Source organism: Spermophilus citellus, assembly GCF_964194105.1.
Source record: "Spermophilus citellus genome assembly, chromosome: 4".
NCBI lineage: Eukaryota > Metazoa > Chordata > Mammalia > Rodentia > Sciuridae > Spermophilus > Spermophilus citellus.
The window spans coordinates 32,476,203-32,498,680 of NC_138185.1; the positions used below are offsets into that span (position 1 = coordinate 32,476,203).

Genomic DNA, 22,478 nt, shown 5'->3' on the forward strand with positions numbered 1-22,478 from the left:
GATGAAGTGATCAACAGTGAGTTCTACAGCTGCAAGAAAGTGAATTCTGCTGACAACATGAGCTTAGGAGAGCCTGAAATGAGACTGTAGCCCTAGCCAGTACTGGTGGCAGCCTTAAGAGACCCGGCAAGAACCACGTAAGCCATACCTGGATTCCTGGCCTACAGAAACTATGAAATAATAAATGGACATTTTACCACTATGTTTGTGATAACTTGTTAACCAGTAATAAATAACCAAAGTCCTTGTCCACTTCTGCTCAAATTAGGCAAATAGGAGATACCACAGATGCTTAGGAGTAGGAGAAAAGAAAAATTGACATATTTATTCTCCCAGTCAGCTTCCCACTTCCGTCAATCACTCTTCTACTGCTGCAGCATTTGGGGGCTCTAGTAACCATGCCCTCCTGTGCACTTGTAGCCCTATGGGTGGCAAAGCCTGAGGGCCTTCTTAATGTAGGACCAGGCTACTTCACTATCCCTTACCATTTTCCCTCAACTCTGACCACCCACCTACCTTTCCTTCCTTCCTTCCTTCTTTCCTTCCTTCCTTCCTTCCTTCCTTCCTTCCTTCCTTCCTTCCTTCCTTCCTTCCTTCCTTCCTTCCTTCCTCCCTCCCCCTCTCCCTCCCTCCCTCCCTCCCTTCCTTCCTTCCTTCCTTCCTTCCTTCCTTCCTTCCTTCCTTCCTTATTTTTGGTGCATATTAATTATATGAGATGGTAGGTTTCATTGTGGAATATTCCTGTATACATAAACAGTACTTTGGTCAACTCAACTCCCCAGTGCCTGCCCCTGACCACATTTTACTTCTCTCCACCCCCATCCTCTTTCTCTACCCTCAAAGGTTCATGGCAACCTTTTTCTCCTATGAGAGAAAACATATAATATATTTCTAAATCTGATAAATTTAGCTCAAAATTATGGTCTTTGGTTTCATTAATTTCCCTACAAATGACATAATTCTGTTCTTCTTTATAGTTGACTAAAACTCTATTGTGTTTCTGTCTATCTATCTATCTACCTATCTCCCATTATCTTTCTCTATTACTCTGTTGATAGGCACCCAGGCTGATTCCATAACTTGGCTAATATGAATTTTGCCTCAATAACCATGGGCAGCAAGTATTTCTAGAGTAAGCTGACTTTAATTCTCTCGTGTCTACATCTCAGGAGTGGTGTAGCTGGATGATATGGTTCACACATGTTTAGCTTTTTGAGGAACCCCCATACTGGTTTGCATAGCAGCTGTACTAATTTACATTCCTACCAAGAGTATATAATAGTTACCTTTTTTCCCTATGTTTGCATACATTTGTTGTTTTTGATGACTGCCATTCTAACTGGAGTGAGATGGAATCTCAATGTAATTTAGATTTCCATTTCCCTGATGGCTGAGAATGTTGAATTCTTCCTTTTTTTTTGATATAATTGGTGGGCATTTGTACTTCTTTTGGAAAATGTCCACTTCATTTGCCCATTCATTGATTGGACTATTTGCTTTTTTAGTGTTGAGTTTTTTTCTGTTCTTTATATATTCTGGATATTAATCTTCTATTGTAAGAACAGCTGGAAGATATATTCTCCCATTCTGTGGGCTGTCTCTTCACTCTGCTAATTGTTTCCTTTGCTGTGCAGAAGTAATTTGATGCCATCCCCTACTAATTCATGCTCTTATTTCTTGAGCTACAGGGGCCCAATTCAGGAAATCTCTGGGTGTGCCTATATGTCAAAGTTTGTCCTTATTCTTTCTTCTAACAGTTGAAGTTTCTGGTCTTACATCTAGGTCTTTTACCCATTTTAGTTGACTTTTGTAAAGGGAGAGAAGTAGGGATCTAGTTTTATCTTTCTACATATGAATGTTCAGTTTTCCCAGCGGCATTTGTTAAAGAGGCTGTCTCTTCTCCAAAATTCGTTTTGGGCATGTTTATTGAGAATCAGATGACTGTCGAGGTGCAGGTTTGTCTCTGTGTCCTCTATTCTGTTCCATTGGCCTACATGTCTGTGTTTATGATATACCATGCTGTTTTGGTCACGATGTCTCTGTAGTCTAATTTGAGTTCAGGTATGCATTGCTCTTCTGCCCACACCCTTTTCACAATGTTCCTTTGTTAAACTCCTTTCAATTGCTCCTTTAGAATGTGCCATTGCTTTCCTGCTGGGCCTCTTCCTGAAGAGTAGACTTAATCTTCTTCTATTTTTGTTTGTTTTTATTTTATTTTTTAATTTGTTCTGCTTAGTTTTACATGACAGTAGGATGCATTTTGACACATGGTACACCAGTGGAGCATAACTTCTCATTCCTCTGGCTGTACATAGTGCAGAGTCCACACCAGTAAGTGTAATCCTACACATATATAGGGTAATAATGTCTGTCTCCTTCCACTGTCCTTCCCATCCCCACAACCCCAACCCTCCTCCCTGCCCCCTCCCTCTGCACAATCCAAAGTTCCTTCATTCTTCCTTACCCTCCACCCCTCATTATGGATCAGCAGCCCTTTCTAAGAGAAAACATTCACTTTTGGTTTTGGGGATTGGCTTATTTCACTTATCATGATATTCTCTAGTTCCATCTGTTTACCTACCAATGCCATGATTTCATTCTTCTCAGTAATTGTCCATTGTGTATATGTACCATATTTTCTTTATCCATTCATCTGTTGAAGGGCATCTAGGTTGATTCCATAGCTTAGCTGTTGTCAACTGAGCTGCTCTGAGCATTGATGTGGCTGTGTCACAGTAGTATGATGATTTTAAGTCCTTTGGGTATGTCCTGAGGAGTGGGATAGCTGGGTCAAATGGTGGTTCCATTCCAAGTTTTCTGAGGAATCTCCATACTGCTTTCCATAGTGGTTGCACCAACTTACAGTCCCACCAGCAATGTAGGAGAATGGCTTTTCCCCTACATCCTCACCAACACTTATTATTGCTTGTATTCTTGATAGCTGCCATTGTGACTGGAGTGAAATGAAACCTTAGAGTAGTTGTGATTTGCATTTCTCTAATTGCTAGAGATCATGAATATTTTTCATATGTTGTTGATTGACTGTATTTCTTCTTCTGTGAAGTGTCTATTCAGTTCCTTAGCCCATTTATTGATTGGGTTATTTGTTTTATTTGTGTGTTAATTTTTCTGAGTTCTTTATATATCCTTGAAATTAGTGCTCTATCTGAAGTTCGTGTGGTAAAGATTTTCTCCAATTCTGTAGGCTCTCTCTTCATGTTATTGTTTCCTCTTTTGAGAAAAAATTTTTAGTTTGTTTTCATCCCATTTATTGATTCTTAACTTTACTTCTTGCCTTTAGGAGTCTTGTCAAGGAAGTCAGGTCCTAAGCTGACATGATGAAGATTTGGACCTACTTTTTCTTCTGTTAGGCACAAGGTCTCTGTTCTAGTGCCTATGTCTTTGATCCACTTTGAGCTGATTTTTGTGCAGGGTGAGAGATACAGGTTCAATTTCATTTTGCTATACACATGGATTTCCAGTTTTGCCAGCACCATTTGTTGAATAAGCTATCTTTTCTCCAACATATGTTTTTGGAGCCTTTGTCTAGTATGAGATAACTGTACTTATGTGGGTTTGTCTCTGTGTCTTCTATTTTGTTTCATTGGTCTACATTTCTATTTTGGCACAAATACCATGCCATTTTTGTTACTATTGCTCTGTAGTATAGTTTAAGTTCTGGTATTGTGATGTCTCCTGCTTCATTCTTCTTGCTAAGGATTGCTTTGGCTATTCTGGGTCTCTTATTTTTCCAAATGAATTTCATGATTGCTTTTTCTAGTTCTATGAAGAATGTCATTGGGATTTTCTACATATGGAAATCAATAAATGTAATTTATCACATCAATAGACTTAAAGACAAGAATCATATGATTATTTCAATTGATGCAGAAAAAACATTTAACAAAATGCAACACCTCTTCATGTTCAAAATACTAGAAAAACTAGGAATAGTAGGAACATAGACTTACCTTCTGATGCTACTTTTTTGCTTTCCAAACTCCCCTCTAAATCTGAACTACCTCTTTAGACTCCTCAAATCACCATTCTACATTTTTTTAACCTGATTTCTCAGCTTTAGGTTGCTACCACTGTATACACTAGAGACTATTAGCATTGTGGTGGTGGCAGGTGGGTAGTAAAAAACATGATTCTAGAATAGACTACTGCATATGCTATTTGTTAGCTATGGCCTAACCTCTCTTCTCTAAGCAGTTTTGTATTGGCAAAATAATATCGGTAATAACATCCACTGTGAAATTTTCATGAGGAGTAAAGGAAATTACATGTGGAAAGCACCTAGTATCTGTAATTGAGTAATTAAATGTGTTGGTGTTAATACTGATGTTGTTCATAAAGATAACTTCTGACCCTACTAAAATTCTGTTCACTTTAATATTCCTCTAGAATGCTCTTCGTACTATAAATTTACTGAGTCCATACATTACAAATGCAATTGTTTTCCATTAAGCCTTCTACAATTGTTCCTCCTATTTCTTAAAATTCTTTGCTTATATGCTTTATATTTAAAAAAAAATTTACTTGTGAACATGTCACATTTCTTCCACTGAATTTTAAATAAGTAAGGTGTAGAATTTGTGTATCTTTGCATTCACTGGGACCTCAGTGACATAGAGCCATAGGCTTCATGGCTTCTCAATAAAAAATCTGCAGACTGGTTTTGTAAAAGACACTGTGGTTGACTCTTCACAATCTAATTAACACAAGATCAAGACCTTTTGATATCATCATGAAAATATATGTCAATATAGCTATATTGCTATTTGGATATTAAATCATACTTAGTAGATATCTAAAGCAATGTGAATTGGCCAAGTGGGCCTGATTTTGCATATAAATCACTCCACTACATTCATCCTTCTTTTCATGTGTAATCAAATATTAAATAAGTAAAAGTTTAATTGACTAAATGCTACTCTTTGCTGTGGGTTGTGGTTCCTGCAAAAGAATCTCATTCAGACAAAATAAGTAGTACTGGGCTTGGGTGTCACACAGTACACAGGCTAAAAGCCAAGAGGTTTCTCAGGGGAGTTGCCACAGGTTTCAATGGAATGACAATTACAAGGTGGATGGATCATGTCATGCCTGCTGTGACCTTTACAATACATGAGGATCATTATTTTAATGTTAATTTGCATAATAGTGGCCTAGCAGGAACAATGCTGAATGCTAATAGCTGCAGGATGCAATAAAATTAAACATTATCTGGGCTGAACAGCTAAAGGAAAAGTTGCCAAAGTATGACTCTTCAAGCACTTAATCTCATCCCAGGTCATGTCCACACACAATCAAATATGGATTTCCAGTATCTCTTGAAAAACTGGCAAGAAATGACTGAAATGGAACAGTATTAACTTCCTTAATATAGAGTCCTTATTTGAAATTCTTTGAATTTTTACATAATTTTTTTGTCCCTGATGAGGTATTTGTATTTACAACTACCTTGATCCTTGCCCAAACACTCCTTACCCCACCCTTACCCTTCACCACATTTTCTGGCAGATATATCCAATTTCATAATACCAGAAAGTATTAATTTTACCCTATGGACTGAAAATCTGTAAATGAATCTTTGAAAAGGGTAAAGTCACTATAGCTAGCAGTAACTGATGTTATCAAAGCAAACAAACATTGCCACCTCCAAGTATCAAATAACGCTGCATTCTCAGTTGCAGTTTGCCATTAGCAGAGAGAACAAAAAAATAATTAATTAATTCCGTTTAGGTTTTCCATTTCTAACTATTGCTGTTGCCCAGAAAATGTACTGTACATTATCCTGTACTTTGTACCCCAAGTCAGTCTTTGGAGACAAATTCATGAAAGAATCTACTTTTCTCCCAAGCGTTTAAACTCATTTCCACCACAAGAGGGCAGCCATCTCTAATAAACAACCAGAGAGTCTTTGCTCTTCAGAGAGAAATAGGGCCAAACTTCAGGAAAGTTCTGCTTGGGAAAAGCATTCAGCAATCCCAGGGAAACTGCATACTCTACATGGAAGAGATACTGTGGTTGGCAAATGGAACAGAATATTTAGAAATTTAAAATTTTCCCCAGACTCTTGACTATCGAAGATGATATCCTAAAACCCACAAGGTTCCCATTTCTCAGTTATGAAGGCCTAAAGCTGTTAAGACATCCTCCATGTCATCACCAGAGATTTATTTTTCATCTTTTCTTGGGGTGTGTCCAACAGCTATCAGTTTTCTCTTCCTCCTTAAAAGCAACATACTGATTTAAGTCTCATCTAGGTTTCCCTTTGTTTTGTTTGTAAAATCTTACTGATGACAGAAACAATTGTTCTCAATTAAACTTGATAGAGAAGGAAATAGTTTCAGAAGCACAATAAAAACTGCTTTGACTTAAGTGTCTATGAGAAGAATAGGTTTTATTGCTGACTTGCCTGGTGTTCAGTGATTCAGAGCAACAACTTCCATAGCACTGTTTTTTAAAAAGGAGTAAAGTAGCATATTCCTGAATATTTCCCCTTTCCTTTATTTTCCTAATAGACAGCCTTCCGCTAAAATACCTTATTTGACCTTTATACCTTTAGAAACAGGAGTGCCTAATTCCTCTCTGTGGGTTGCTAATCCGATTTATGTGAGCAGAACCTAGAATTATTTTAGCTCCACGATGGAAAAAATAAAGACATGGATAATAGGTTATTATTATTGTTATTAAGCTCCCATTTCAGACTTTTTTCCCTCCACTTTTCAGGCTTGAAAGTCTGATGCAGAAACTGATTTTACCAATCCTGCCTTTTTCAAAAATCCTCCCCCCCCCCACCTCACCCTACCTTGGGGCAAGGTGGTGGGGGGTGTTCATCAGGGCAACCTGGTGTTGTTATGCACTGAGGTTCCTGAAACCCTGGGAGGGACCAAAAGAATTCCACAGAGACTCAAGATGCAGCAACTTTAGGAAGTATTTCAGCTGAAGGAGAAAACTGATTTGGCCAAAAGTCACAGCTCCTGGGGACCTGGTGGAATGGGGTGAGGCAGAAGGTTCTAAGGTCCCAAACTGGAATTATCTTGTATGCTTGGCTCTCTGTGCGTTATTTTACCTTTCTCTGAGCTGCTAATCGCCTGCCTTTGAGCTGAGGCGAGATAAATATCACAAGGCATGAAATGATTGCTACCATAAAAAGGAATAAAATCTCTCCCATCCTGCCTAAACGCTGCCATACACATACACTGCACGTTACACGTGTCATAGCAGAAGACACCCATACCACATACGTAGACTATTTACGGAAACGTGGTCTTGGTTCGCCTATATTTGCATACATATATTCACAGAAACATACGCATATATTTTTGTATACTAGATATATTTATTCGAATATAAATACATGCTTTGTGTATGAATATACATGTTATACATAAACGATATTTATATGCATGTAAATGCACACACATGTATTTAACTAAGTTCGCATATCCGTATATCTCTGTGTTGTTTAAATAACAGTTTCCATCCTGTTTTTCTTTAACTCTTATCCCACTCCCTAAAACACAAATTGTCCACCCCACGTTTATGCCAAGAAGCCTTGTAACTTGAGTTCTTCTTTTTTAAAGATCATCTATCACCGAAAAACTTCAAACAGAAAGTTGAATAACGGACCCGGTGGGTAAATAGAGGCCTGACCCTGCATTCGTCCTGGATCCCGCCTCCGAGTCTTCCCGAGGGTCCAGCACTTTAGCAGACCTCCCTTGCCAGGGCCCTGTGGAGGCGCAGCGCCCCTCTCGGCGGCCGTGCGCCCCCGCCCCCAGCCCCACCCCGCCGTGGCTGCCGGAGCGCGCCGTCCACACCCCTGCGCGCCACTCCCGCCCGCCTGGGGATCCCCGGCGAGCTTCGCAGCCGAGGGGGAGGTGTTCGGCCGCGGCCGGGAGGCGTCCCCTTTAAAAGCCGCGAGCGCCGCGCCACGGCGCCGCCGCCGCCTGAGTCCTCGCCCTGCCGCGCTGCGCTGCGCTGCGCTGCGCCCGGCTCGCGCTGCGCCCGCCGCTCCGCTTCCCACACCCGGCCAGGGACTGGCAGCCGCCGCGGGACATCCGCCGCTGGCGACTCCAAAGCCCTCGGGGCGAGCGCCACAGGGATCACTGCAGGCAGGCAGACACCCGCACTCCTCAGACCCCGCGCGGGTCGGAGCACCCGGCCGTGCGCGCCGCAGCGCTGTGGCCTCTGCTGCCCGGGCCCCGCGGAGCCGCGGACCGGCGCGCTGAGCGCTGGGGTGTCCGGAGCTGAGACTCAGCGGTGCGATGCCCAGCACCTCCTGTCGGGGATCGGGCGCCTGGGACGTGATGGTCGAGGTGTGATCGGACCCCAGGCTAGCCACAAAAGGCACTTGGCCCGAAGGCTAGGAGAGGGAGGCCACCCGCCTCAGCGGCCCGGGACTCGGTTGTACTCGCTGGAGAATGCGCCTAAGGACGACGGGGCGCCGGAGTCGCGGCAGTTTCCACCGGCGAGCGCTCATGGGGGTGCGCTGGAGTAAGGCAGAGTGATGCGGGGGGGCGACTCGCCTGGCACCGAGATCGTCGCTGTGCCCTTACCCGGACCCGGCGTCGCCCAGGATGGCTGCCCCGAGCCATGGGCCGCGGCAGAGCTAGCGCGGAGCGCCCAACCATCGCCCCCAGAGTCCTGGAGCCGGCCCCGCACGGGGCCACGCGTCCCGTGGGCGCTGGTTCCTAAGGACGACAACAGCACCAGCTTTTCCTCTCTCCCTTTCCTTCCCTTCCCTTCCCCGCACTCCTCCCCCTGCTCGCTGTTGTGTGTCAGCACTTGGCTGGAGACTTCTTGAACTTGCAGGGAGAATAACTTGTACTCCCCACTTCGCACCGGTGCCTTTGCCAGCACAGCCAGCCTGGTCGCCTCTGAGCCCCGCCGCCCCTCCACCCCTCTGCCGGGCCCAACCCCCCTAGAAGCTGTTCCGAGCTTGAGAAGAGGGACTGCGCGGCCGGCACCCGGGAGGAGGAGGAGGAGGCAAAGGGAACGGACACCCGGTCCCAGCGCCAAGTTCTTCTAACAGAGCTTTTTCCATGTGGAGACTCTTTCAATGGACGTGTCCCCGCGTGCTTCTTAGACGGACTGCGGTCTCCTAAAGGTAGAGGTCGCGGGCCCTTGGCCGGGAGTAAGGTGGGGGTGGGGGGAACCCGTGCTCGGGCACCGGTCGCTGCTGAGCTCCTCCTGGGGCTGCGACCCGCTCCAAGTAAACAGAACCCCCTCCGAGTCCGCGTGCTGCGGAGCCCCTGAGGGGGCGCCCCAACCAGCAGCCCCAGGCGACCTACTGACTGACTTGCCTTCCTGGCCCACAGTCTTCCGCCCCTCCTCCCTCCCCTCTTTTAGGTATATTATTAAGGCGGTTAGCGCTTACATGATTAAAAAAAAAATAGTTAAATCCCTTCAAGAGGGTGGACCCTAAATTTCACCCATTCGTTGCCAACCTGTACCCCCTACCACGGCGATCTAACCCCTTCACCTTCCTCAAGTTGCTTAGGGAGATCGGCTCTCTACTCAAAGCTAAGTTATGTCCCATTTCTGAAAGTTGGGATTCTCCGTGTTTGTTTCCAGAAATGCGAAGGGACCTTACTTTAGTGCCACTTTGTATTTTAACAGCTGGCACGTGCATTAATAGATGCTAGCCATTGACATGATTCCAGGAAGATAATTGTGTTTCTCTACTACACTGGAGGGATGCGGGGATGGAATGGCTTGTCCTTCACTCCTGAGGTTAGCGTCTGGTGCCACAACTTCAAAAGTTGTGGGCTTGAGTTTACAGGATCTAGAAGTTACAGTCTCTCTCTCTCTCTCTCTCTCTCTCTCTCTCTGTGTGTGTGTGTGTGTGTGTGTGTGTGTGTGTGTATGCGCGCGCGCGTGTGTAGGTAAGTTGCAGGAAGTTCTATGCAGCACTTCTAAGGAAGTCACATGCACTTTTCCAGCGCTGGACACTGTGTGTTTGAGTCTGTAGAGGATGCAGGATGTCAAGTCAAATGGTGTTTTCATGGACTCCAGGAGGCATTGGCTGTCAGAGATGGTGTCCAGGGGGTTAAAAAATGGGTTGACAGTCATTGATGCTGTCTGGGGAAGAACGCAAAATCCCCAGAAGATCAGACGGATTGAGAATGGAGAGGGAAGAGGAAAGCATTAGGAACTTTGGGCCCTCCATTCTCCTAAAGATGCGGGCGTCTTCCGGCATCTCTTATGTAGTCGTGCGAGTGGTGCACTACAGGCGGGCAACCTGGAGGAGGAGGTCAGATAGCCCAACGGGAGCCTGGGCCGCGGGGGCAGGAAGGAGGGAGGACTGGGCGGGGAACTCCGGTGACTCACGTCGGCCCTGTCCGCAGGTCGACCATGGTGGCCGGGACCCGCTGTCTTCTAGCGTTGCTGCTTCCCCAGGTCCTCCTGGGCGGCGCGGCCGGCCTCATTCCCGAGCTGGGCCGCAAGAAGTTCGCGGCATCATCCGGCCGCCCCTCGTCCCAGCCCTCGGACGACGTCCTGAGTGAATTTGAGTTGCGACTGCTCAGCATGTTCGGCCTGAAGCAGAGACCCACCCCGAGCAGGGACGCTGTGGTCCCACCCTACATGCTGGACCTGTACCGCCGGCACTCGGGCCAGCCAGGAGCTCCTGCCCCGGACCACAGGCTGGAGAGGGCTGCCAGTCGCGCCAATACCGTGCGCAGCTTCCACCACGAAGGTGAGGTGGGGATCAAGCTTTGAGGGAGGTGGGGGCGGGACAGGGGCGGGAAATCTGCTTGCGGAGCCCCTACCTGGGTAGGTGCGTGCATCCCTGCGAAAGGCAGCTGCTCAGACCGTTCCACTTTTACTTCTGGATGGTCCTTTCAGAATCTCATTTTAACAGGCTGCTTGTGTGGCGGCAAGGGAACCAGGGATTCCCCTCTGGCGCATCCGCACCCTTTTCCTGGCCTGCAGCCAGAAGAGTAACTCCTCCCCCAGGAACTGGAGGAAGACCAAATGATGGGGAAGATGAGGGGGAAAGGCATGCCCATAGTCAGAGAAGCGTGCAGGAATTCCACAGGGGGAGAATGAGAAGGTTTGGGATTTCTTTAAATCTGTTTGGAAGCCCTTCCTCTATAAATCTGTGTCTTCTGCTTAAGCTGGGGTTTCAGACTAAAATAGAGCCAAGGGCAAAATTTTCAGAGATAGTATTGAAAAATTAAAGCCCAGAGCTCCAAAGTCTTTCTAATTTACTGTTGATCTGGGCCTGGTTTGGAAGATTTCGAATCCTTATCTAATCCCCGTGGGAGATCAGTTCCACAATCAATCTTATTATTTCCACAATGAGTTTCTTGTCTTGCGCTTAAATCTTAGATAGGCTCTGGGTAGAGACAAGGCAAGCCTTCAGATAAAAGCTTTTACAACAGCTGCCTGATTCCTTCATGTGCATTGAAATGTGATTTTTTTTTTAATTTTATGATACTGAACGTGGTTTTCTAAGGTAGGATATTTCTGTTTGTTTCATCAGAAAGGCATTTAGTGAATTTGAAGTGTCTTAGAGCAGCTACTTAGATCTGTTGTACCTAAGTTCTTAAAGCAATTAGTCACAAGCATGTTACATGTCAGTTGTTTCCTACAGTTTTAAATGTCCCTTTGGCTTAATGCATTCTAAATACAGCAGGAAGTGCCAAGTTGTATGTCAGAGCACAGAGCACTGTTTGTAGAATATTAGGGAAACTGGGGGAATAAATCTCTCTTTTTCTTGCTTTTCACCACTGAGGTGGTAGATTTCAAATGACAACCTGAGCTCTGACATAAGCAAATTAGAAATGGCACAGCCCAAGGTTCTGACCAAGTGTGAAGGATGACTTGGGAGAACACTGGTTGATAATGGGAAGAAGTACCACAGGTGGGTCATGTGACAAAAGATAACTTCCTCAAGACAGCGGATGCTAAATTGATCCTTATTGTGATCAACAATGAAGTATGTGCTGAATTGATCATTCATTTTCAAATGCATTCCTAAAGTGTGCTCCTGCTAGTAGAAATTAGAGATTTGAAAAGCAATAGGCCTCATTCTATTCCATCAGAACCAGCCCACTGAAAGCATCAGTTGTCTGTACTCATAGGGAGAGACATTTTCAAATTGTGTACATTCCAGCATCATAACCCTGAGATGATTTTAGAGTTAGCTCATTGTTCCCAGCTGATCTTGATTGAAATAGTTTTTTTTTTTTTTTTTTTTCTGGATAGAAAAGTGACAAACTCAGCTGTGTTAGCCACCTCTTCTGGAATTTAGCATGAAAACCATTCCTTACTTTATTTATGATGACAGGAAGGTACTGTCTCTCTTGTAACTTAAAAGGAAGATCACTTAAGTCAGTTACTGTCTAACACATTCAACTGAATGAAAATTTCATCAGTAAGGTCTCCATATTTCTCATTCTTCATCTAGAAGTGGCTTGATCAAAACTTAAAACAGGCTATACATTATTTGAGTGTCATTGTAACTTAAATAGCATGCTTGAGTCAAATTTGTATTGGTCAAAGTGTGATGTTATGGATAAAACAGTACCCAAGTTACCAACTTGTTTAAAATCAATTTGCAATATTTTTACATCTTAATGCAATTAAATGACAGAGAAAAGTGTGTGATTTTTTTCCTTAAATTTCAAAAAATTCAGTTCTTTACTCATTGTGACTAGTATATCATCATTAAGCTGGATATAACACTTTTTGAAGACTATTCACTGTTGTATAATGTGAGATTTTATTTTTATAAGCATCCTTGTGCCACACATTGCCTCTGAAAAACTTTGAATAAACCATGTGAATAAGGCTAGCTCAAGAGTAGAATATAGTTTGTACAGCATTATTAGACATGTATTTGGTAAAGAAGCAAAATAACCCTATTAAATAAGGTATCAGATAGTTAAGTGAAATTATGAGATAACAGATGCCAATATATGATCATTCAATCAGTGTGTAAATGATCACCAGAATAGTGATCTGAGATAAAATCATCAGTTGTCATTTCTCTTGTTGAACATTGTCTAACTCGTTTCTACAATGACTTTTATTTAGGAGAGTACAAACTTTGCTAAAATTCTCTTTTCAACGTCATTGAAAAGTCCATCAGCCATGTGGGGTTTTGCAGGATTGCCAATGAATACAGAAAGATCACTTCTTCAAATAGAGTTTTTCACATGTTGCTACTGTTGGAAACACATTAAACTCTATTGATTTCATTGGCCCTGCAAAAAGTCTTCATGCTTTCTTGACGTATCAGAATGTAGGAGAACCACTTGCTTGCTCTCCTAGACTCTGAAGGGTACCATCTTCCTATTTTCCATCTATGACTAATGCTTTCAAGTAGAGATGAATCCTGTTCCCTCAAAAGTAATTACCATGAAAATATCCATATAATGTGAAAGGTCAAGAAAGAATCATTGCCCTGTGAAGGAGAATGAATGCCACAAATTCCCTGTGTGAATTTGAACTTATAGGTACCTCCCCCAAACCAACACTTAGCTGGTGTTCTTCCCGAGTGCCCCCAGGTATTACAGTGTGATTACATAAGGCCCCATTAATAGAACCGTTATTGAGACCAAGGCTTTGGTCACCCATGATGGCTCCTTGGCACTCGAATTTTCTGTCCCTACATTCCCTCTTGATTCTTTCTCATTGAATTGCTTTGTCCTTTTTAGACTTGTTATTCGGGTATTTCTCTAAGAAGTTAGTAACAGGGCTCTGCATCATTTTAAAGGCAGAAGCCAAAACAAGGTGAGGCTTTTCTTCCTTTAGTTCCCATTTTCTTATTGTCTTAAACACAAACACCCACACACAAAACACTTATTCTTGCCAGGTGCAATGGCACACACCTGTAATCTCAGCTACTAGGGAGGCTGAGGCAGGAGGGTCCTAAGTTCGAGGCCAGCCTGTCTCAAAATAAAAAAAAAAAAAAATAGAAAGGGCTGGGGATGTGTCTCAGTGATAAAGTGCCCTGGATTCAATGAAAAACAATGAATAAAAACCTTATTCTTTATAACCTTTCATATGTTACCATGTTTTTCCTCTTAACCTATATATTGATTATTTTATCTTCTAGAAAATATTGTGTATTATACACAGCCTCTTCCATGATGTTATAGAGTGATTTCCAAGCTTACCAATTTTTCAGACTACCTCTAGATTTTGTTGTTTTAATGAATATCTTTTTGTTGTCTTTTGTATTTTTCTATTCAAAGAGTGTTGCAAAATTCTCAAAACATAATGACAACTTACTTTAAAAAAAAAAAACTCACCATACTTTAGGGCAAAAACGCAGCCACAAAATAGCAGTAGTTCCAAATAAGTTCTACATATCCCAGGCCAGAGGTCTGGAGGATGCTGCTAACTTTTACCTTCCCTGATGAAAAAGTGCCTAACTTTACTTTCCTCCTCAGTTTCATCTGCTTTCTCCATTATATCTGGGTAGTATATTCCTATACTTTAGTTAGGACAAAGCTCACACTACAGTTATCATTGTTGTTTTCTTTCTTTTTATGGAACCCAGGGCCTCCCACATGCTAAGCAAGTGCTCCACCACTGAGAGACCTCCCAGGGGCTTTACAGTTTTTGTTGTTTTAACTACAGATGTGCCTCTGAATGGTTTTGACTCTTTCTTGAGGTTTAGGTTCCTTCCCATGTCAGGTACTGTCATCTAGTGGCTGGAAACTTAGGCACTGCAGGAGACTCAAGTTCATAGCTCAGTGATATTAGGAAAGTTATATAACCTCTCTGAACTCCCATCTATTTCATATGAAAAATGGATGGTTCTTCTAGTCAGTTTGTTGGGGGATAATGTTTTTAGATAAAGCTGTGAGTATCAGACCTGGCACCATAAAAGCATTCAGCACATTAGCTAACATGATCATGATGACTTTAAAAAAAAAAAAAAATCTTTGTTTATTTATTTTTATGTGGTGTTGGGGATCAAACCCAGGACCTCACACCTGCAAGGCAAGCACTCTACCACTGAGCTACAGCCCCAGGCCTGTGATGACTTTTTTAAATGTCTCATTATCCTTTTATCTAAGGAAGAAAAGGCCAGAGTGGACCTACCCCAATCTTTTGGATTATTTGGAAATAGAGGAATAATTGTGAATGATTGACAGCATGTAGATGATTAAATTAGGACTTTTGGAGGAGAGGTTGAATATCATCATTATGTTGCTTTTTAAAAGTTCCCCCACATTTTTAGTCTTAACTCCACTTAGAGGTGGACTGGTGGTATAGCTCAGTGGTGGAGCACTTGCCTTGCATGTACAAGGCCCTGAGTTCCATCTCCAGCACCCACCCCCCCCCCCAACACACACACACACAAGGAAACAAAGAACTTAGAGACTCATAAACTCAGGTCGAAGTTAGGTCAGAGCCTCAAATCTTTAAGCAAGTTCAGCTGATTCAAGAAGGGATATTTAAAGGGAATTAACAACTGTTTAAGCCTCCAAAAAAAGTATACATTACCCACTCTTTATTTTCTGAATCTCCAGGCTTCCTGTGATAATTTATGGAAAGTTTCTTTTTCTTTTACTTTATTTCAAATAGGTTTTGAATTTCCCATCCTCAAGAAAAGATTGAACATTCTCCCTTAGAGGAGGAAAAGGTGGTATGTGCACTAACCTTGAGGACTGACTTCCCAGGGCTGGGGAGCTCCTCTCTGATTTATGTCTGTGACCTGAATCTTCAGTTTGAACAGAGACCTCTGCATTAATGGGAGATAGAGGGCATTCAAGGATTAGATAGATGAGGTACAGTTGGAAAGTTGGAGAAAGATCTTTATATTACCTGTTATTACTTATAGTGCAGTTTTTTTCCCTTTGCCAAAGCCAGGAGACATTTCTGCTTTGTTAAGACTTCTTGCCTCCAATGATTTTAAATCGTGAGAAATTGTTGAATCAATTTTAATATAATTCAATCTTTAGTTTTTGAGGGTTATTGTCGTAGCATATGCCTCTTATAAAAACCTATCTTCTTTACATCATTAACCTATTTCATACTTAGCTTGGAGATTGTTTCTTCATCCTCTGGCCATGAGTGTATGTGCATACACGTGTGTGTGTGTGTGTGTGTGTGTGTGTGTGAGTGAGAGAGAGAGAGAGAGAGAGAGAGAGAGACAGAGAGATTGTCAATTCTTTCCTTTTTATTTAAGGATTGGGATTCAGGGTTTTTGTTTCTCTTGTGATTTCTCTGGGCACTTAAATTAATAGTTATTCATGGAATGCCCTGGATAATTTGCCTTTCCTTCCCTTTCCTTGAAGAACAAAGAATGTACCTTGGGGTCTGGAGGATGCTGCTAACTTTTACCTTCCCTGATGAAAAAGTGCCTTGAGCGAAAACACAGGAGAGCTTCAGGAATGAAATGGAGCTTCTCCTTTAAAAATAGAAGCTAAATACAATTCTTTATACTTGCTAGGGACCACTGAAAGAGCCCTAGTTCTGTTGGTAGGAAGGTTTTGTTAATTTTTATGGCCGACCTGAAGTACCATTAGCTTACAGTGGGGCTCAGAAAGTGGGATGGATCCTGAAATGTGTTCCCAAGAGCTTTGGACTAACAAGAACTCACTTCTTGGCCTGGTGGTTTCCAGGTCCTTGTAGAAGAACTTTAGAAGACCTTTCTGTTTGAGTCCCTGGCTGGCCTACTCTTAACTTCAACTCTTATTTCTTGGCTCTTGCTAATGGTTGTTCTGCACACTCATACTAATCAAAAGCTACTTTTCAAACACATCCCTCTGGTGATCTACACTTGAATGTCAAAAACATCCTTTAAAACCTTGACACTCAAAGTGTGGTTCATGAGTTTACAGGATCTTCTCAACTAGTAGCTTGTTGGAAATGCAGGATCTCAGTCCATTTTTCAAATCTACTGAATTTGGAAATTTGAGGGATTTTACTGGTTACCTGTGAGGGTAAAAGTTTCAGTAGCACCATATTAAAGCATTACTCTAGAACTTGGTGTAAATTGTCCCTGTTGAACTCAGCTTCTGCTCAGCTTGCAAAACTTACATGGTGAAGGTTAGTGGGGTAGAATCTTTGAGAGATCTGACATGCTTCTTCTATGTTAAGGTATCTTGATTGTGTTTGCAACTTGCAGCTCTTTGATTTTTCAGCAAATACAACTAGAATTGATAGAAGTTTTACTTTCTTTTACAACAATGACATGAATCTATGGGAAAATAGATTCTGTTAGCTCTTTAAATCCTAAATGAAGCAGGTAATTTTTTTGACAGTGAAAGAGTGTGTTAAAAGTAGAAGATAAGCTCAAATATAACTTATTCTAATGCCTTAGCTATCAACTTAATAGTAATATTGTGCTTTTGATGACCTATAAACTATAAGCATTCAAGGTGCTATATTATATTTTACATTTTGCTTGGAAAACAGTATTTCTTATATTTGACATTCAGGAATCAAAACCAGACAGATCTTTATGTGTGGCCTATTTGGATGGTTCTTGTGGAATGATGATGATAGATATAGAAAGTTGATTCTGTAATAAGATGAGATCCTTTCTTATACAGTGAACCTCAAAATGGTATTTTTCATAAATTTTTATAAATTAATTTGGTTTTGCGTCTGTCCTTCAACCTGTTTATTAGATTATATACATATATATGTCTATATTTATACACACACATATATATTTAAACAAAAAGGAAATATAAACAAGAGAAAAAGTTTTTTTTTTTTCTTTTACCCCCAAAAGCATGTGAAATGAGATTTTGCTTCTTGAGTTCATAAGGAGGTGAGAGAAAAAACAGTCAGGAAGCTATTTCTCTTAAAATTGTTTGGCCTTAATTACTACAGTGTCCTAGTACCACCCATATGTTTCCAAAGAAGTAGATCCCTGTAAATGCCTTTGTCTCTGGACTTTTGAGTAAAATGGTAGGGTGTGCTTTGCAAAATGTCATTGTTGATGTTGAGTTTCAGAGTCTTTAATTAGGAAGCTGAAATCTGTATATTGAGATTTGTAAATCATCTAAATTGCAGAGTAATGTTTTAGGATACCGCTTAAGGGATTGACATTAAAGCCTTTTTTTTTTTTTTTTAAGGAACTGCACTAATTTCCTCAACTCCTCACTCATTAGACCCCTACTAACTACAGTGCTGATTTTTTTTCTGCCCCTAAAGTCTGGAATTTAAAAGAAATGCATCACCATTTCCCTATTATTTTAGCCACCTGGAAGTCATGTTCATGTATTGAATCAAAAAATAACAATTAATTATGAAATTTTATTTCATGGAATAAGTGTTGATGTGACCCTATAGAAAGGGGAAGAGGAAGGAATAAGTCTTTTTTTTTATTTTAAAGGTGACTTTTTTCTTTTTTTTTTTTTCTTTTTAGCAGTCTGGGGATTGAACCCAGGACTTCACATATGCTAGGCAAGCCCTCTGCCGCTGAGCTTCATCCCCAGTCATGAAAGTTTTACTTTCTGGTTGCAAACTTTTACATGGGCTAAATAAAACCCTGCAAGGTTTAAAACTTCTGATAGCTAAACTATCATTACTCCTCTTATTGAATATTTTGTCTTCTTCCCCCCTCCCACCTTTATCAAATTAGAATCTTTGGAAGAACTGCCAGAAATGAACGGGAAAACAGTCCGGCGATTCTTCTTTAATATAAGCTCTATTCCCACTGAGGAGTTTATCACATCAGCAGAACTTCAGGTTTTTCGGGAACAGATACAGGAAGCTTTGAGAAGCAATAGCAGTTTCCATCACCGAATTAATATTTATGAAATTATAAAACCTGCAGCTGTCAACTCAAAATTCCCGGTAACCAGACTTTTGGACACCAGACTGGTGAATCAGAATGCCAGCAGGTGGGAGAGTTTCGATGTCACTCCCGCTGTGATGCGTTGGACTGCGCAGGGACACGCCAACCATGGATTTGTGGTGGAGGTGACCCACTTGGAGGAGAAGCAAGGAGTCTCCAAGAGACACGTGAGGATTAGCAGGTCTTTGCACCAGGATGAACACAGCTGGAGCCAAATAAGGCCCTTACTGGTCACTTTTGGCCATGATGGGAAAGGGCGCCCTCTCCATAGAAGAGAAAAGCGTCAAGCGAAACACAAACAGCGGAAGCGCCTCAAGTCCAGCTGTAAGAGACACCCTTTGTACGTGGACTTTAGTGACGTGGGGTGGAATGACTGGATTGTGGCCCCTCCAGGGTATCATGCCTTTTACTGCCACGGGGAATGCCCTTTTCCCCTGGCCGATCACCTGAACTCCACCAATCACGCCATCGTGCAGACGTTGGTCAACTCTGTGAACTCCAAGATCCCTAAGGCGTGCTGTGTCCCAACAGAACTCAGTGCTATCTCCATGCTGTACCTTGACGAAAATGAAAAGGTTGTATTAAAGAACTATCAGGACATGGTTGTGGAGGGTTGTGGGTGTCGTTAGCACAGCAAAATTAATTAATTAATTAATTAATTAAATATATATATATACACACACACACACATATATATATATATTAGAAAAAAAAGCAAAAAAAAAAAAAAAGCCCAAAAGCCCCCCAAAACAAAACCAGCTGACACTTTAATATTTCCCAATGAAGACTTTATTTATGGAATGGAATGGAAAAAAAAAAACACAGCTATTTTGAAAATATATTTATATCTACGAAAAGAAGTTGGGAAAACAAATATTTTAATCAGAGAATTATTCCTTAAAGATTTAAAATGTATTTAGTTGTACATTTTATATGGGTTCAACCCCAGCACATGAAGTATAATGGTCAGATTTATTTTGTATTTATTTACTATTATAACCACTTTTTAGGAAAAATAGTTAATTTGTATTTATATGTAATCAAAAGAAGTATCGGGTTTGTACATAATTTTCCAAAAATTGTAGTTGTTTTTGGTTGTGTGTATTTAAGATGAAAAGTCTACATGGAAGGTTACTCTGGCAAAGTGCTTAGCACATTTGCTTTTTTTTTTTTTTTTTTTTTTTTTTTTGCAGCGCTACTGTTAAGTTCACAAGTTCAAGTCCAGAAAAAAAAAAGTGGATAATCCACTCTGCTGACTTTCAAGATTATTATATTATTCAATTCTCAGGAATGTTGCAGAATGGTTGTCCAGTTCATGAGAACTTTCGTCCTTATTAGGTGGAATATTTGGATAAGAATCAGACATTGCTGATCTGATACAGAAACCATCCCCCCACCCCCTAATTTGCAGAAAAAGTAAAGCAGGACCAATAGAAGTAATTAGCAAAAGGATGAACATGCAGGAAAGTGAATGATGGTTCATTGTTCTTCTTTCCTGAAACAGTGATCCCTTCTAGGGGCTGATCTGGCCAAAGTATTAAATAAAATGTTAAGATTTCTTCATTATTGATATTGTGGTCATGTATATTTAAAATTGATGTCCTGTGGCCCTCATTAAGATCTGGAATTAGATTTGTATTTCCCCTCTACCTTGTCAGGGAGCTCTCTATGCCCCAAAGTACCTAATTTTCTAACTTTGCCCAACACACAGCAAAATTGTGCACATCATGTTTTCTGCCCACACCCTGTACTCTGACTGATCAGCTTGCTATTCTTACCAAGGTAATGTGTTTGAACACATTTCTCCAAATGTTAAACCTATTTCAGATAATAAATATCAAACCTCTGGCATTTTGTTCTATAAAGTCCAACCTGTGAGAGAAAATGGCTCATCTGTACAGTATTCACGAAGATTACCTTGTGTTTGCATTTTTGTTCTGAAGTTACTTTATTTCAGAGGGGGGATGGGGAAAGGTAAGGAATGGTTGGAAAGTTGCAGGCAGGTCATTGGATAAGTCATAGTTACACCCAAGGAATTGCCAATGATTTCATATTTTTTTTTATGTGAACTTCTGTGGGGCAGAATGATTTAAGAAAAAAACAAAGCCTACAAAACAATCAAAACCTGGGGAACCCAAGGTAAAGTTTCAAAGATGATATCCTATGCAACAGGGGCAACCGTGCCAAAAAAATTAGAAAAGGAAAGTGTCTGAGATCAGCTTCTATAAGAACATCTGCCAATTGGCCTGAAGCCCAAACAGAATGAAGTCAAATTAGGCTGCTCAGAATGAACACTTACCAGGGGCAGAGCTTCTGTGCCCCAGCTTGGAATCAGACCCAAGGCAGGGCTCCCTTGCTGATTTTAAGACCAGGGAACCTAGGAATCCTTGCTATGTTACTGGCAATATTTTAAGTCAATTTCCAGGCTGTTATGTCCCCTCTAATCCTGCCAAAATAAGTGAAAACTAGTTCTAATCTCCTTTACTTACTCCACTTTACAAATGGCTTTAAAACTAGTGTGTTTGTAGTACAACAGACTGTTAAAATTCTTCCCAAGAATTAATTTTGGATGACCACAAACATAGCTACCTTTTTAGGGACTATAAGGTTCTGTAGATGATATGTTTAACGGAACGCTTCAACTATCTTTTATCGTCTTTTTGCTTCTTTTTGTCTGCATTGATTGCTCTTGCATAGGTGGGCAATCATTAGATTTGACTTCACCATGGAAAACAGGGTCCTCTTTGTCCTCCAGTTATTCTTTACCTTTCTTGCCATAAATATGAGAGACAGACTGCAGTCTTAACATCTTAAAAAAACAATAACCTGTGTTTTTCCAACTCCAGATTCTCTAGATGAGAATGTGAGAGTACTGCACAAGAATCTCATCGTTTGGCAATTCCATCCATCCTTTGAATTTCTCTGCTTTGTTCTAATTTTCTGGGTTAAAATTGCTTTCAGTGGCAGCAGCTCAAATCTGTTCTCTTACAATATATACATACTTACTATCCATATAAACTGTAATAGACACGTATAAATGTATGAAGGTATATGTAATGGACATCACACATGTTGATGTTGGAATTTTCAATTTTCCTTTAGCTTCAGAGATTTTATAATAATTGAGGGCTCTGACCCTCTTGGCAGCTCACTTGAGAAACCATATTCTTACATACATTTTACACTCTTCCAGACATTTCAGAGAAGGAGTCAGAACTAATACCATGCCACTGAATTTCTTGAATTTCAGTCAGAATTCTGGAAGATCCCTTGAATCACTGTAGAATTGGCTTAAAGTAAAAAACTGTAGTAGTTTCTGAATTTTGAGGGATCGTCTTTCAAAATTGATTAAATCGTGTCATCTGTTTTTGTGCTTGTCTGGGCTGCGTGTGCCTCACTGGCGTGGTTTTAACCTATATGGCACGTCCAGGTTGCTGTGTTCATTTTTTTTTTTTTTGACTTCCAAAATGAGGAAGGGGGAGGGTGAGTGGTTTAAAGATATATCTGTGCTTCTATTTTTTTTTCATAATTTCTACTCCAATCACTAAATTGTCCCTCAAGAAACCAAGAGTGGAGAGAAGTTCTGTAAATCTGGTCTATGTAGCAAGCTATGTAATTATTAGATATCCTGAGTGGCTCATGTTTTTCCCCTCCATTGTTTATTGAAGGGGGAAAAAAATCATCTGTCCAATCA

The 22,478-nt window shown here is 41.3% G+C and overlaps 1 protein-coding gene across 2 annotated transcripts in view; it reads left to right on the plus strand.

Annotated features, from left to right (window-relative positions):
- Nucleotides 1-8,976: 8,976 nt before the first annotated feature.
- Nucleotides 8,977-22,478, plus strand: part of BMP2 (bone morphogenetic protein 2) — a 47,665-nt gene continuing 34,163 nt past the window's right edge. Inside the window, exons 1-3 of one of the 2 annotated variants that reach the window (XM_081291350.1) lie at nt 8,977-9,115; nt 10,356-10,705; nt 18,569-19,359. In XM_081291350.1, coding sequence (XP_081147476.1) covers nt 10,363-10,705; nt 18,569-19,359 — 1,134 coding nt within the window. In that variant the 5' untranslated portion in view covers nt 8,977-9,115; nt 10,356-10,362. Of the gene's footprint in view, nt 9,116-10,355; nt 10,706-18,568; nt 19,443-22,478 lie in introns of those variants that run through there. The other variant, XM_081291349.1, reaches the window with a different exon arrangement.